Here is a 16528-nt window from a genome sequence, read left to right on the forward strand (position 1 = left end):
TAAACTGTCCTATTAAACAAGATCAGAGTGTCAACTCTATAAACTATGTAAACTGTCCTATACAATCAGATCAGAGTGTCAACTCTATAAACTATGTAAACTGTCCTATTAAACAAGATCAGAGTGTCAACTCTATAAACTATGTAAACTGTCCTATACAATCAGATCAGAGCGTCAACTCTATAAACTGTCCAAATGTTACTGAATTCTTTAAATATAATGGGTTAACAAAATCAAAAGAATCTATCAAATTGAAACAATCAATCAGATCGAAAAAATCAATCAATGAAATGAAATCTACTAAATCATTTATTTTAAACAAATCAATCAAATTAAGGCAATCATTGAAATCAACAATGAGATCAAATTTGTTTTCTGAATCTGTTAAAGTAAATCTGGATTATGAAGCAATGGATTTAAACATGGATTCTGAAGCAATTGATTTAAACATGGATTCTGAAGCAATGGATTTAAACATGGATTCTGAAGCAATGGATTTAAACATGGATTCTGTAGCAATGGATTTAAACATGGATTCTGAAGCAATGGATTTAAACATGGATTCTGAAGCATTGAATTTAAATATGGATTCTGAATCAGTTGAAATAAGTTTGGATTTTCAAGCAACTAAATCTAATACGTTTTCTGAATTACTTAAATCAAATGTGAAATATAACGGAACATGTGAACTGGAAAAATCTAATTTGTATGATTCAATCGAAGCTGATCCAGATTATAGAAATACTTTCAGCGACACTAAAATGAAACAAATACACATGCAGAAAAACAAAAGATTTAAAGAATTTGTAGATAAAAGCATGATTGTAGAAACTGACAATACACAACTTGATTGTAATGGTAATTTTATTATAGACATTGAACAAGAGAATAATGGGTTAAAGCTGTATAGTCACAAGAACAAAGGTACAATAACCGAAAACAGTATAGAGGTTAGCCATGTTAGAAGATCAGTTGATAGAAATTTTGAAGTCCAAGGTAGTTTTCACCAAGGAGATATCCGATTTGGAATTAACAGTGGGAAACAATGTGTTGCAAACTGTTTATCAGCTCTTGCTCACAGTAAATTTAAAAGTTTAAAGGATTGGGATCAGATGTATATAGATAATGTTTTGATCAAGGGAAACCAAATATACAGCAATATCCATGGTGACAATGTTCATCTCCTTGTATCAGACCTACCTGGAATGATAGAAATGTCAGGAAAATTACTGAAAATATCAAGAAAAGAATCAATAACAGCTGTCATTGATAACTATGGAACTTTAGATTTTAGTGAATTTGGAAACTCTTTGCCTTTAGACCAAGCTTTACAAGAATCTCTAATTGACTATGATGCTTGCTTTATATGTGCATATGATACAACATTCTTAGCCTTGAAACACAATCAAGATTTACTTTTGTTTGATTCCCATGCACGAAACAAGTTTGGCTTACAGGACAGTGATGGTAAAAGTTTACTTTTAAAATTAAACAATCTAGATCATCTTTATCAATATTGTTGCAACATGATGGCTGGATCAAGCCAAAATCAATGGTATGAGGTAACAGGAGTCAGTATTTGTATTGAAAACTGCACTGACAGTAATGAACTTTTAGAAAGTTATAACCAAGCTAGCACCAGCAACACTCAAATTTCAGAAAATCCAAAAAAGGAAAACAAAAGCAGCCATGAGATTATCAAAACTCCAGAAATTTTAATTATGAATGACCACATTTCACCAGAAAAATTCATAACTAACATAAGCTGTAAAGAAAGTATTGTCACTGAGAAAAATAAAGTAGTACACATTGATGAGGGTATTACAGATAATGAATCTGATGTTGAAATTTTGTCAACAATAAATAATTGTTATGATTTCAAACCTCTGAAAACAGATTCAAAGAGGAAGCTCTGTATTATCGCCAAGATACCAACCAAGACAATATCCAAAAAGATTACACCAAACATACATAACATGGGACCACCATCTGCTACAAAGACTATCACAGGTGATGGTAATTGTCTTTTTAGAGCCATTTCATATGCAATATCTAATAGACAAGAATTCTTTGGAAATGTAAGAAAGGTAATAGTTGATCATTTGATGACAAATACAGAAATATTCAGGTCATTTTTACAGCCACGTTTTATAACGGTAGAACAACATATACAAACACTGAAAATGAAAGAAAAACATGTATGGGGAACTGAACTGGAAATATTAGCTTGTGCTGACCTTCTTAAAACAGACATTTATACTTTTTATAATGGTACATGGATTAAGTATTCTTCATCTCAAATAAACAGCAATAATTGTGTTAATGATCAGGCAATTTATCTTCAACATAAAGGAGATATAAATCATTATGAAGTCGTCACAAATGTTACTCAAAAATCACTCTCTCCAAATCCATTACAATATAGACAAAGTTATGCAGAAAAGTATCAAGTTGATAGAAAATCTGAGGTCACTTCTAAGAAAATGAAAGTTGATGAAAACCAGACAACTGGCTCGATTTACAATTTGGGCGACTGCAATACTGAATCAAAAGGTTTATCTAAAGCTGAAAAAGAAAGGATCAAGTACTGGACAGATGACACATTTAGAGCTAGAAAAACTAATACATTAAAAAGAAAATACTGGGAGAATGAAGGAATACGTTCCAAAAAATTATGTTTAGGCATTAAAAAATACAAAGAAAATGAGACATACAGATTGAATTTAATACAAGCAGGTATTCAAAAATATCAAGACGATGAAGAATACAGGGATGCTTTAATAGAATCAGGAATTTATAAGTATCAAGAAGACAAGGGTTACAAAGATGCTTTAATACAATCAGGAATTAATAAATATAAGGAAGACCAGGTTTACAGAGATGCTTTAATACAATCAGGAATTCAAAAATATCAAGAAGATCCTGAGTACAGAGAAACTTTGAAACAAGCTAGTATAGAAAAGTATAAATCAGATGATAAGCACAAGGAACATGTTAAACAAACAAGTATACACAAGTATAAAGCAGATGAAAATCACAAGGAACATGTAAAAAAAGCAAGTATACAAAAGTATAAAGAGGACGAAAGTCACAAGGAACATGTGAAACAAGCCAGTATACAAAAGTATAAAAAAGACGAAAGTCATAAGGAACATGTGAAACAAGCAAGTATACAAAAGTATAAAGAAGACGAAAGTCACAAGGAACATGTAAAACAAACAAGTATACACAAGTATAAAGCAGATGAAAGTCACAAGGAACATGTAAAAAAAGCAAGTATACAAAAGTATAAAGAAGACGAAAGTCACAAGGAACATGTGAAACAAGCCAGTATACAAAAGTATAAAAAAGACGAAAGTCACAAGAAACATGTAAAACAAGCAAGTATACAAAAGTATGCAGATGATGATGCACACAAAATTAAGATTAAACAACAAACATCAGTACGTCGTAAAAATCTTCAATTAGAAAACAAGCAAATAACTGAGGTAATAAGAAAATTTAAAGATGAAGTTAACAAAGGTCCAGAATGTGTTTGTGCTTGTTGTTTGAGGCTTTTTTTTGAAAAACAAGTACAGATTTGCAAAAAGGATTATTACGATAATTCTATATTTGATTTAGTTACAACAGATAAATACCAACACAAATGTACAGATGATTGCAAGACAAATTGTGCTTTTGAAGGAACATGTAGAACAAGTTTGTGGATCTGTTATACTTGTCATCGTAAAATGTTGAAAGGTAAAATACCTGCTGATTCCTTTTCAAATAGTCTATTACTAGAAAATGTTCCAGTAGAGTTAAAACAGCTTAATTCAATTGAGCAACAACTTATTGCCCAGAACATTCCTTTTATGAAAATAATGGCTTTACCAAAAGGAGGACAAAAAGGTGTTCATGGACCTGTAGTGTGTGTGCCATCTGATTTGAAAAAAGTAACTTCCACATTACCCAGATCTGAAAATGAAAGTCTATTACTGAAAGTTAAGTTAAAGAGAAAGCTAAGCTACAAAGGATATGACAAATATCAATTTGTAAGACCAAACCATTTAGAGCAAGCTCTTTTGTATTTAAAAGATCAAAACATATGGTATAAAGATGTGGCTATCAACAATGAATGGATTAATCCAATTCCTGAATTAAATGATGATCAAGTAGAAAAGGATGAATCTGAATCTGATCATACTGAGCTAGTGAGGGAAAATAAAAAAGAGGAAGAAAAAACTAAAACAACGTCCTCTACAACAGGCAATGAAAAAGAAATTGAAAGCGAACCTGTTAGCTACATTGATGATAGATTACGTGGTGTTCAGTTAGATACTTGTTTACAACCTGCTGATATTGGACAAGAGGCTTTAGATTTATGCTTTGACCAAGTTTTTAACCTTGCTCCAGCAGAAAATAACAGTCCTCTTAGTGTTCTCCAAGAATCAGGAATTGAAGCTAAAACTTTTCCTGTACATTTTCCAACAGGAAAAAATACATTTGATGAAATCCGTGATGAAAAACTGACCATTGGAAGGTACTTTAATCTTCGATTGATGAGTGTTGAAAACAGGTTTGCAAGGGATACATCCTACATATTTTTCAGTCAATATTTAACAGAACTCAACAGTGTGATTTCAAATGTACAGATATCTCTCAGAAAAGAATGCCCTTTTTCTAAAGAGGGAAAGAAAGTTACTGGAGAAATGCTGTGCAATAAGGAAACCTTGAAAGAGCTGTTTAAAAAAGATGAAGCTATTAAGTATTTAAAACCTATTAGAGGAACTCCCCCATACTGGCAAAGTTCACAGAAAGATATATTTGCAATGATCAGACAGTTAGGTGTGCCAACATTCTTCTGTTCTTTTTCATCAGCAGACTTCAGATGGTCAGAAATTGTTAATACAATATTAAAACAACAGGGTGACATGAGAAATACGGAAAATATGACATGGGATGAAAAATGTAAAGTTCTTTGTAGCAATCCTGTTACAGCAGCAAGAATGTTTAATCATAGATTTAATACATTTCTAAAGGATGTTATCATGTCAGAAGCTGAACCAATAGGGAAAATAATTGACTATTTTTACAGAGTTGAGTTTCAGCAAAGAGGTTCTCCTCACACCCATTGTTTGTTTTGGGTAGAAAATGCTCCAAAATATGGTGAAGATGACAATGAAGAAGTTATGAGTTTTATTGACAAGTATGTTACATGTGAGATACCAGATGAAAATGTAGATAAAGAATTACATGACATTGTTATGGAAGTACACCAACACAGCAAAAATCATTCAAAAACCTGTAAGAAAAAAGGAACAGTATGTCGTTTTAATTTTCCAAGACCTCCTTCAACTAAAACATTCATCTCTGAACCAAGTAAACCAGATAATGAAAATAAAAAGGACGAAAAAGTAGCAAAAGAAATATTGTCTGGCTTGTGGACAGTTATAAAAGAGCATGAAGATAAAAACTTAGATGTATCTGAAATTTTCAAAAAGACAGGTCTTACTCAAGAAAGCTTTGAAAAGTATTTTCGTTTCATCACCAATCGAAACACAGTAGTTCTTAAACGTGAGCCAAATGAAATTTACACCAACCAGTATAATCCACATCTTTTAAGGGCTTGGAATGCAAACATGGACATACAATATATTTTGGATGCATTTTCCTGTGTTGTATACATTATAAGTTACATAAGTAAATCTGAGCGAGAACTAGGATTACTCCTCCAACAAACCAAAAATGAAGCTGAAGAAGGAAATTTAAATGCACAACAGACTATGAAAAAAATTGGAACTTCATACTTACACCATAGAGAGGTTAGTGCACAAGAAGCTGTTTTTAGAGTTACTGGATTAAGATTAAGAGAATGTTCTAGAAAAGTAGAATTTATACCTGTTGGTGAAAATCCATGTAGAATGAGCATACCTCTGAAAGACCTAGAGAAACAACAAAGTTATAAATCTTCCAACAGAAAAAGGAGTAATAGTGACAGTGCAGATGAAAATGATGATGAAAATAAAATATGGATGAACAATTTAGTTGATAGGTATAAAGGTAGACCACACATTGATATGTTTATTAAAATGTGCCTTGCAAGGTTCGGTTCTGAATACAGTGTGTTAGGAGAGTCACAGTTACCCCAGAAAATTAATGAAGAAACAACCTTCAAACTTGATGGCAACCTAGGACATATTAGAAAGCGCACAAGAACCTCACCGGCAGTTATCAAATATCCACGTTTCTCACAGGAAACTTCACCTGAGAAATACTTCCAAAGCATTTTGCAACTCTTTTTACCATACAGGCATGATGAACAGTTAAAACCTCCACTATTTGATACATATGAAAATTTCTTCACTTGTGGTAGAGTTAAGTTTCCAGGGGATAATACTTTGACTTCTGTAAAGGAATTTGTTATCAAAAACATGGCAGATTTTGTGAAAACTGGTCAAGAGTTAGAGGACGCAGAAAATCAATTGCATGAAATAGATCCAAAAGAAGATGCATGGTGTGAATTATGTCCAGAATCAGAACTGAACAGAAGAGAATGTATTGATGAAGGGAAAGTAACAAGTGTGATTGAAGAAGATTTGTCAGAAGCAACAATACCCGATTTGAATAATGAAAAGAGCTCATCATCTGTTGGAACTAATCTGCTGTCAGTTGCCCTCACAAAAAATGAAATTATCCCAAGACTCAGAAGTTTGAATGTGAAGCAGAGACAAATTCTCTATAAAGTGAGAGATTGGTGCATTCAGAAAGCAAATGGAAAAACACCAAAGCCTTTACATGTATTCATTACAGGAGGAGCTGGAACGGGTAAAAGTCACTTGATCAAGTGTATACAATATGAAGCAACTAGAATTTTAGCACAAACTTCAGAGAATCCAGATGATCTCACAGTTCTATTAACAGCTCCAACTGGAACAGCTGCATTTAACATCCACGGATTGACAATTCACAGTGCTCTCGGCATTTTCAAATCACTTTCACCTGACCACGCAACTCTAAGTGAAGACAAAATTAATTCGCTCCGAACTAAGTTAGAAAACTTACAGATCTTGATTATTGATGAAATTTCAATGGTCAACAAAAAGTTGTTGTTTTTCGTTCATGAGAGACTCAGACAAGTGAAAAAAAGACCAGACAATTGTTTATTTGGAGGTGTCTCAGTAATTGCAGTTGGTGATTTTTATCAGTTACCACCTGTTAGAACAAAAAGGGTAGACAAATTGTATGTAGATGATCCCTCGAATCCTTCAAATCAGTTATGGAATGGTTTGTTTGAAATTGCTGAATTAGACGAAATAATGCGTCAACGTGAGGATGGTTTGTTTGCAAAACTATTAAACAGACTGCGTGTAAAGCAGAAAAATGAAAGTTTGTCATACTCTGATAAAGATACTTTAAAACAATGTATTGGTGATGGTCCTGATGAAGTGTTACACATATACTCAACAAATGCAGAGGTTGATACTTTTAACAAGGAGATGATTTTGAAATTGTGTACAGAATCAAAATTAATTGAAGCAGAAGACTATGAAAAAACAAAACATCAGGAAAATTGACCCTAAAAAAAATCCATTGTACAAAGTCAGATGTCTGTCTTCCAATATCTATTCTTTTAGCTGAGGGAGCAAGAGTAATGCTTATCAAGAATGAGGACACAGCAGATGGTTTAGTAAATGGAGTAATGGGAACAGTAATTTCTATCAAAGACTACTCACCTAATTCACTCCCAAGTGCCATATTTGTTCTCTTTGACAATGAAAGAGTTGGAAAAAATGCAAAGTTACAAAAAATCATCTGCGGAAAACGCTGTGTTGGATTAAAGCCTTCAAGTGAAGACATTCCTTTAAGTACCTGTGTACGTAAACAGTTCCCATTGAAACTAGCCTGGGCTTGCACTATTCATAAAGTTCAAGGGTTGACAGTTGAAGAATGTGTTGTTGATTTGAATAAATGTTTCACTTATGGTCAAGCATATGTTGCCCTTAGCAGAGTTACCTCGAAATCAGGTCTTCATATTAAAAGCATAGTAACGGAAAAACTTGACAAGAAAATTTTCTGTGATCCCGATATTGTAAAGGGTGTTTCAGAAATGACAAGATTTTTACCTGAAGTTGAGAATGAAAGAGAGGAACATACAGATATTGTCCAGATAATGTATCACAATATTCAAGGTTTGCAGACCCATGCAGAAGATCTTAAACAAAATCCAGACTTTATGGGTGTCGATTACATTTGTCTTACTGAAACCTGGGCTGATCAGGAATTTGCTTGCTTTGAAATGATTGGATATGATGGTTTTCATTTGCCGCGATCTCAAGCTTTTGAAAATGACGATTCTTACTATTCATCTTTAAAGGATATGCAGCATGGTGGTGTGTGTGTATTTTATAAACATTCATCAGAAACTGAACTATGCAACTTGGCCTCAAACTTAGAATGTATAGTTTTCAAGATAACAACTGAAAATATTTTTGTTGCTACGATCTACAGAACTCAGAAGTATAATGTTGGAAAATTTTTGGAGAATTTGGCAACATTAATCTGTAAGTTGCAAGAATTATCAGAAAAAATTGTAATTATTGGCGATTTTAATCAAGATATTTTAAAAGGATGTTATACAGTATTAAACTTCATGCAATCAAAAGGTTTCAACCAGCTTGTCAATGGTCCAACAACAGAGGGTGGTACACTTATTGATCATGTGTATGTCAGAGGATGTCCTGATGTATCAGTTGCAATAATTCCCACATATTACAGCTACCATGAGGCACTTAGAATAGTACTTAAAAGTTGAAGACTCAACACAGATTTGTATATGAAGATGTTCAAGGAAAAACAGTTTGTTTTAATTTCGATTTTGAATATTAAAAAAAGTAATTTTAATTTTGATTTCAAACACAGACAAAATATAAAAATAATGCCTCCTAAAGTCCAACCCTTCGTCCCCGTCGTAGGAGGCGGATATCAGCACTTGCGCATGATTAAGTGCTGATAACAAACAGGGCCCTGGCAAGTCTCGGTGAACAGTGTTTGGTCTTGCTGAATATTTGCAACGGCATGTTTAGCAAACAACAATCAGTCTAGGTGTTTCTATTAATTTATTTAATTTTTTTTTCATAATGTTGTGTTTAAGTCTCACCTTTACCATCAATGAATCAAATTTGAGGATTCAAAAATTGTGGTAACATTGAATAATGATATTAAGCATCAGCATATCATGTTTTTAAATGGAAAAAAGTGTTAATGAATATTTTTTTTTTCAGAATAAAAATCAACATTCCCGAGACAGTTTTTCTTAGCATTGAGAAGAGAGATTTAAATCTCAATTGTTTTAGCTCTTGTGCATTGTTTTATATATAAAATTGCAAATGCCATGAGGTGAAATAGTTGATAATGATAAGTCAGCAAAGAAAAAAAATGTGGATCTGGTGTTTTTAGAGAAAATTGTTAGTTGTGACAGATTTTTTAAATTTAAGCTGAAAAGGTACGTAGACATTAACTAGGAGTAATTGCCACTTTTATATCTAGTATTAACTGTATGTTAATATAACTAATTAACAATCTTTAGTAGAGACTTAGTCTTTTGATTTGAGGCCCATTTTTCATGATCTTGAAATTGTGGTCAAGGTTTAAGTTTGATTTGACGTTCCTGATTTTGACCTTTGCTTTAACTTTAAATTTCTGCATGATAAAACTATAGAAATTTGTGTTGTAAGCCATATGATCTTGAAAAACTATTGGAAATAAATTTGGTAAACAAAGTGGCTACTTTTTTACTTATATGCCGAAAAGTAAATATTTTGAAATTCAGAATGCCCAAAGCTATCAGTTAGCACTGAAAATTACATTTCTAAATGAGGTTTGCTGTTTTTAACATTCATATATATCTTATTGGGTGGAAAGACCTTCAATTGTTCTCTGAACAATTGGTTTTTAATTATTATTAGGTCTTTCCACCTTTCCGTGGAAAGACCTATTGTATTTGTTCTGATTATTATTATTATTATTATTATTATTATTTTTTTTTTTTTTCTTCCGCCTAAATTTTATTCTTGCGCAGTATTGATGTTTCAAAAGATGTCGCTTAGATATTTGGAATATGATGTCGTATAGTTTATACGCTTTAAAAATTTACAACTGCGTAACAAAATACTTTACTTTGTAAGAGTTATCTTCCCAAACACTGTTATTCTTGTGTCCACTACTCCTTCGCAACCGTAAAAGATTACGACAGATTTATTTTACCAAATTGCTCGTTAGGTCTTCAGGATTAGAATATTCATTTGGACCGAAGCTATCCGGAGACTCCATATGAGAGTTATTTCCCCTTATGCATTTGATATAAGTGATATGTGTTTCTTACTGGTAAACCATCAGTGATATAGGCCTAGGGTCTTTAGATTTGAGGTCCTTGGTCCAAAAAAATGAAAATAAGGTCAAGGTCAAAGGTCAAGGTCATATTCTAAATTTTGATTTTGGCTTATTTTCTCTTATTTTCAACAACCGTGAAAGATATCAACAAATTCTTTTTACTAAATTGTGAGTTGCGACAAGTTGTAACTTATACATTTTGGTTGGAAGGGTGCGTAAACAATAAATGAGAGTTTTCGCCCATCTTATATTTAAAATGATGCCTATAGTGATATAACTCATTAACCATACATATTACAGATCTAGGGTCTTTTTGTTTGAGGTCCTTGGTTGGTGACCTTGAAATTGAGGTCAAGGTCAAAGGTTAATAGGACGTTCTAGATTTTGACCTTTGCTTTAAATTCATATTTATACATTATAAAGTTACAGGAACTGACATTTTAGATTGATTTTTAATATTTTGATAATAAATTAGATCTTTACTTGTGGAAAGACCTTCAATTGTTCTTTGAACAATTGGTTTTTAATTATTATTTTTTTTTTTTTTTTTCTTCCGCCCAATTTTTTTCTTGCGTAGTATTGTTGTTTCATAAGATGTCGCTTAGATATTTGGAATATGAGATCATGTAGTTTATACGCTTTAAAAACTGACAACGGCGTAACAAAATACTTTACGTTGTAAGAGTTATCTCCCCAAACACTGTTTTTCTTGTGGCCACTACTCCTTCGCAACCGAAAAAGATAACAAAAAACTTATTTTACCAAATTGCTCGTTACATCTTTGGGATAAGAAAATTCATTTACACCGAAGCTATCCAGAGACTCCATATGAGAGTTATTCCCCCTTATGTATTTCATATAAGTGATTTGCATTTCTAACTGGTAAACCATAAGTGATAAAGACCTGGGGTCTTTAAATTTGAGTTTCTTGGTCCAAATAAATGAATATTAGGTCAAAGTCAAAGGTCAAGGTCATATTCTAAATTTTGATTTTTGGCTTTCTTTTCTTTTCAATAACCATATATGATATAGACAACATATTTCCATAGCCTTTGAGATATGTCGTAACTCATTAGTTTTGACCAAAGTTGTCATGCTTCATGTCATTTACTCAGTCTACTAGCGACTCGGACTAGCGAAAAGCACTTACATCTTTAATTCCGGAATCGGAACCGACTTCGTATTGAATATTAGAAACAGTTGTCGATTTCCGATTTTCGTACAATTACATGCTTTCGCACGTACAGTTTATCATGTTTATAGTTGTATTTTAGACTCTCAGTAATTGATTAGTATTCAATAGATATTTATTTAAAGAAACTGAGATTTTCATCGTCCTGCAGATATACAGAAAGTAGGTTAAAATTTACACGAGACACCACAAAAGACAAAAGTCAAAACAAAATTGAAAAAATTATAAAGTTTATCGAGTGTACATTATGTACATGAGACTACTATAGGGAAAACGGTACTATTTATTCAGCCATAGGCGACAATACTAACATTTTTTCTAAATTTCCCACTTTTATAATAAAAACCTGGATAAAACAGTTATGTGTGGTGTTAGTACTTTATTATTCTATTTTAAAAATTGAAGCCAAATAGTACATGTAGTATCATGACCAATTTCGGAAGCAGGACAAATCGCCCAACTGGCAAAACGCCCCACACCAAATCGTCCCATTATTTCACCAACTCGCCCCACTATTAAAAAAATTGCCCCAAACGGGTTTACCAACTCGCCCCACTTTTTAGAAATTAGCCTCACTTGTGAAAAGGGTAAAATCCTGTTAATTTGTATACTTGTAAGCTTAATTGTATAGCAATTGAAAAAAACCTGTTAATACACCTTCTCACTATTTGTCCGCCATTACAAGATATCACACAGGTTCCCGTAAAATTTTGACATCATAAAACAAAATATCTGACGCCACAATAGAAAAGTGATTGTTGTATGTGTCAAAAGGTCTAGCGGCCGGGTCCGCCGGCTGAGTAGGCTAATAGCGATAAGGTGTATTGTTTCATAATTATACAATTGAAGGATTTCAATTAAAAGCAGTTTGATGTTATAGCGTGTGCACTTCACAAAGGTTTTCATAGGTATAAGAGTGGGACAGGGACATAGATATACAACAGGATTGCATCTTTTTTTCATAAGTGGGGCGAGTTGACACTAATAAATTCATTGTGGTTTATCTATTTGTCCCCAGTGAGGCTAAATTGCAAACCTTATTTCAGCGGGATTTCAACCCTTTTCATATATGGGGTATGTTGTTCAACCTTTTTGCACTGGGATTTTATCCTTTTTCATAAGTGTGGCGAGTTGGTAAACAAGAGTGGGGCGTTTTTTTATGAAATGGGGCGAGTTTGTGAAAAAGTGGGGTGATTAGGAGTGGTGCGATCTGCCAGTGGAGCGTTTTGTCATGGATTCCCAATTTCCAACGGAGCTGGTTTATGTTATCCATGCCCACCGTCATTTTACACCAAATTTATGAAATTTTGGAAGCCTTTTCGAATAATTCTATAGAAAATATTTCAATAGGTTTTAAAATTTATATTGTAAATATACACACTGCAGTTATTAATAGATAAATAAAAAAATATATTGTACCCTTACATCCAATCACAGCACTCTTAAGTTGACTTCCTACGCCCTGTCTTGGGTACAAAAATTTAAAAGGCCAACCTAATGCTGGGAAAATGTAATTCTACCGTTTTCCCTATAACACATGTGTTATAGTACATGTAGTCTCAGAGTGTACAGAAAAAATGAAAATAAAAAATGTCCGTCACCATATTAACGACGGTATAACATTAAAAAAAATACAAATGAAACTAACTGAATGCACTTGTTAGTTGTTACTGGAAGAAGAACGTTTAACTTGTGTTGAAAAGATATTTTATTAAATTATATTTATCGTTTTCTTGTGAGTTTTCATGCTCAAGTATTATATACCTTTATACATTTATCTTTGGGTTGTTACATAAGCCAAAGGCTTTTACTGACCCCTCATCTTGAATTATTGTATATGATATCTCATCTCAAAATAATATACAGTGAAACCTGGTTAAACTGAACTCTGTTTGTTATGATTTAACAAATATGGTTGCTCATAAAATGCCGTGTTTTGAAGCCGAGTTTTACCGATTGTCACCTTATAATAAACGAATCACAAAAAGCATGGGGATTGAGCACGTTTTAACATGTATAATCAGATATTTGTTTATTTCAATGACAGATAGTATTTTGTAAAAAAAGGGGAGGGTGTCTTTACATGTCGCGCCATATCTCAAAAATGATTTATGATTATTGCTTTAAACTTTACACACTTCTTTGTTATATAAATCTAAAGATATGTATACTTTTTGGTGATGATTCAAAATTTTATTTTTCAGTTATTTAGTATTTTGTAAAAAAAGGGGGGAGTTTTTTTTTTACATGTAGCACCTTATCTCAAAAACAATTTGTGATTATTGATAAATTTTACACACTTCTTTGTAATATAAATCTAAAGATCTGTATACTTTTTCTCAGAAACTATTTATGATTATTGCATAAAACTTTCACACAAGACGACGAGCGTGTCATGTGCTCATGGCGCAGCTGTTTATTAATTCTCTCGTGACAATCAGTAAATATGGTTTTGAATGTGCTTGTGATGAAGATGTTGTTGATAAACTTTCATGTTATTAAGGTGGTACCTTACACTACAGGGAGATAACTCTGTAAAGTCAGCTAAACATTTTAATTACGTTGTGTAACTTGTGTTGAAAAAGGAATATTAAGCTTGTGAATAATCAAAATTGATGTTTGTCAAACTGCTATATAACCAGTGTAATTTTTCTGACAAAACGGTTGGTTCAAATTTTTAAAATTTTTATATTTTTGTTAAAGGGTCAAAGTAAATAGTTTTACAAAATTTTATGAAAATTAAATGAGCCAAATTAATTTTAGTGAAAGTGTTAGGTACCACCTTAAGAAATATTCATATAATACTTTTTATACGGCCGCAAAAATTGAAATTTTTTGGTCTGTATTGGTATCAAGTTGTCGTCGTCCGCATACATTTGGTTTTCACACTTTAACTTCAGTAAAAGTTAACAGAAATCTTTGAAATTTTAACATAAGGATAATGACCACGAAAGGAAGGTTGGGATTGATTTTGGGAGTTATGTCCCAACAGTTTAGGAATAAGGGGCCAAAAACAGGTCCCAAATTAGCATTTTTCTTTGTTTTTGCACAATTACTTTATTATACATGTTATAAGTTAATAGAAATCTAGGAAATTTTAACACAAGGTTTATTACCACAAAATGAAGGTTTGGATTGATTTTGATAGTTTTGGTCCCAAAGGGGCCAAAATTAAATTTAAATTCAATTTCATCAAAAAATTAATTATTGGGGTTCTCTGAAAATGTCTGATATATAAATGCCAAATCTAACAGTGTATTCAGATTCTGAATTTTTGTTTTTTTCAAATTGGTCTACGTTAAGGTCCAAAGGGTTCAAAATTAAACTCAGCTTGATTTTAACAAAAATTGAATTTTTGGGGTTCTTTGATATGCTGAATCTAAACATGTACTTAGATTTATGATTATACTATATCTTTATTTAAAAGAAAAACAACCTATACAGTAAAAACTGGCACCCTGCCCCTTTTGAATTCTAGCTAGAGCATGTAGAGCTAGCTAGCTAAATTGTGTTTATTGTTTTAAATATTTCATGTATACACTTTTTCTTGTTTAACTTTTGTTTTAATGATTGATTACAGATGTATATATGTCCTTTTTATAGCCATTTTATAGAAATTGCCTGTTTATAGTTAGTGCCCTAAAATTGTTGTCCATCGGGTTTAATGTGCCCTCTGAGCTAACAATTACCCTGCCCTTTTTAAAAGCTGCAGGAAACACTATAAAAGGCCCAGTTTTCAAGTTGGTCCAAATCAGGGTCCAAAATTATTATATTAAGTATTGTGCAATAGCAAGAAATTTTCAATTGCACAGTATTTTGCAATAGCTTAATATCTTACATATCACTAGAACTCACCTGTGATATCACGGGTCCGTGACTGAATTAAAGTATATAACTATGTGCAAGCCTTATTTTAGTATTAGTATTGTCATCTGATAAAGTCATGCCGATTAATTAGATACACAGTTTTCTCTGCTTTCAAATCTTTTTGTTTGAACCCGTCGAACTGGAACTTATCAATTATTGGTAATATTAATTATTTGAAAAACAAAAGATCCTGGAATGGAGTATTTTTTAATCAACAGCATTGTCCTATGTTAGTTATAAATAAAGTTGAATTCTTTGATTCGCTGTTTTACGTCATGCCCGCTAACAAATTGAAAACTGTATCTATACGCCTTATTCTTTAGTCCAGATTTTTAGTATTCTTATTGTTTCTACAATAGACCTGTAACAATTTGACAATTTAGAAGTGTCAACCCTGTGATTATGACCCGTGAATATAGCATATCAATCCTGAATACACCGTTTGTTGGTGCGCCTGTCAGATGCGGAGCGTACAGTTAAGGTAATAGATAACAGGTGAATATACTATTGGTATCGATATCGGACTCGACCTGGAACTTCTTAATTATTTGCAATATTAATTACGTGGAAAACAAAAGGGCCTGGAGTGGTGTAGTTTTTAATCAACATCTTTGTACTATATTAAAATTAGTTATATATAAAGTTGAATTCTTTGATTCGTGACGGTCGTTTTTACGTGATGACGGCTGACAAATTGGACCTAGTAATTTTAGTATTATAGATTATAGTATTTAATAATATCCAATATCTAATACTATTAATTATGTTTTAACCATATTTTACATGATTTCCAAATCATCAGTAAACACAGCTGAGCGACACAGGCTCTTGTGAATCTCTAGTTTTATATAAAATTCTTATATTGGTTTTGTAATACATTATCAGTTGATTTTTCAAATCAGCAATTAATATACCATTTTATTTATAAGATGATGATAGACAAACTTAGATCTATCTCTGAAAGAAACATTCAAAATGTATGTAATTTTACATTGTACTTTTTTTTACAGGCGTTTTCTTATCTTCTGACTCGTTGAAGTGAAGTGACAGTTTTAGTTGATCATAATAGCTGTCCAAAATTTACTATTATTTAGAACT

At 32.3% G+C, this 16528-nt stretch overlaps 1 protein-coding gene across 1 annotated transcript; it reads left to right on the top strand.

Annotated features, from left to right (window-relative positions):
- Positions 1-356: 356 nt before the first annotated feature.
- On the top strand, positions 357-7556 carry LOC134687881 (uncharacterized). The gene is made up of 2 exons (XM_063548340.1): positions 357-3168; positions 3622-7556. The coding sequence occupies exons 1-2, from the start codon at positions 357-359 to the stop codon at positions 7554-7556; spliced, it is 6747 nt and encodes a 2248-aa protein (XP_063404410.1).
- Positions 7557-16528: the final 8972 nt, after the last annotated feature.

Source organism: Mytilus trossulus, chromosome 10, assembly GCF_036588685.1.
Source record: "Mytilus trossulus isolate FHL-02 chromosome 10, PNRI_Mtr1.1.1.hap1, whole genome shotgun sequence".
Lineage (NCBI taxonomy): Eukaryota > Metazoa > Mollusca > Bivalvia > Mytilida > Mytilidae > Mytilus > Mytilus trossulus.

Coding starts and splice junctions, on each gene's coding strand:
- LOC134687881 (XM_063548340.1), top strand. CDS start 357: ATGAGATCAAATTTGTTTTCTGAATCTGTTAAAGTAAATCTGGATTAT. Junction 3,169..3,621: donor GGAACATGTGAAACAAGCAA/GTATACAAAAGT, acceptor TATTTGATTTAG/TTACAACAGATAAATACCAA.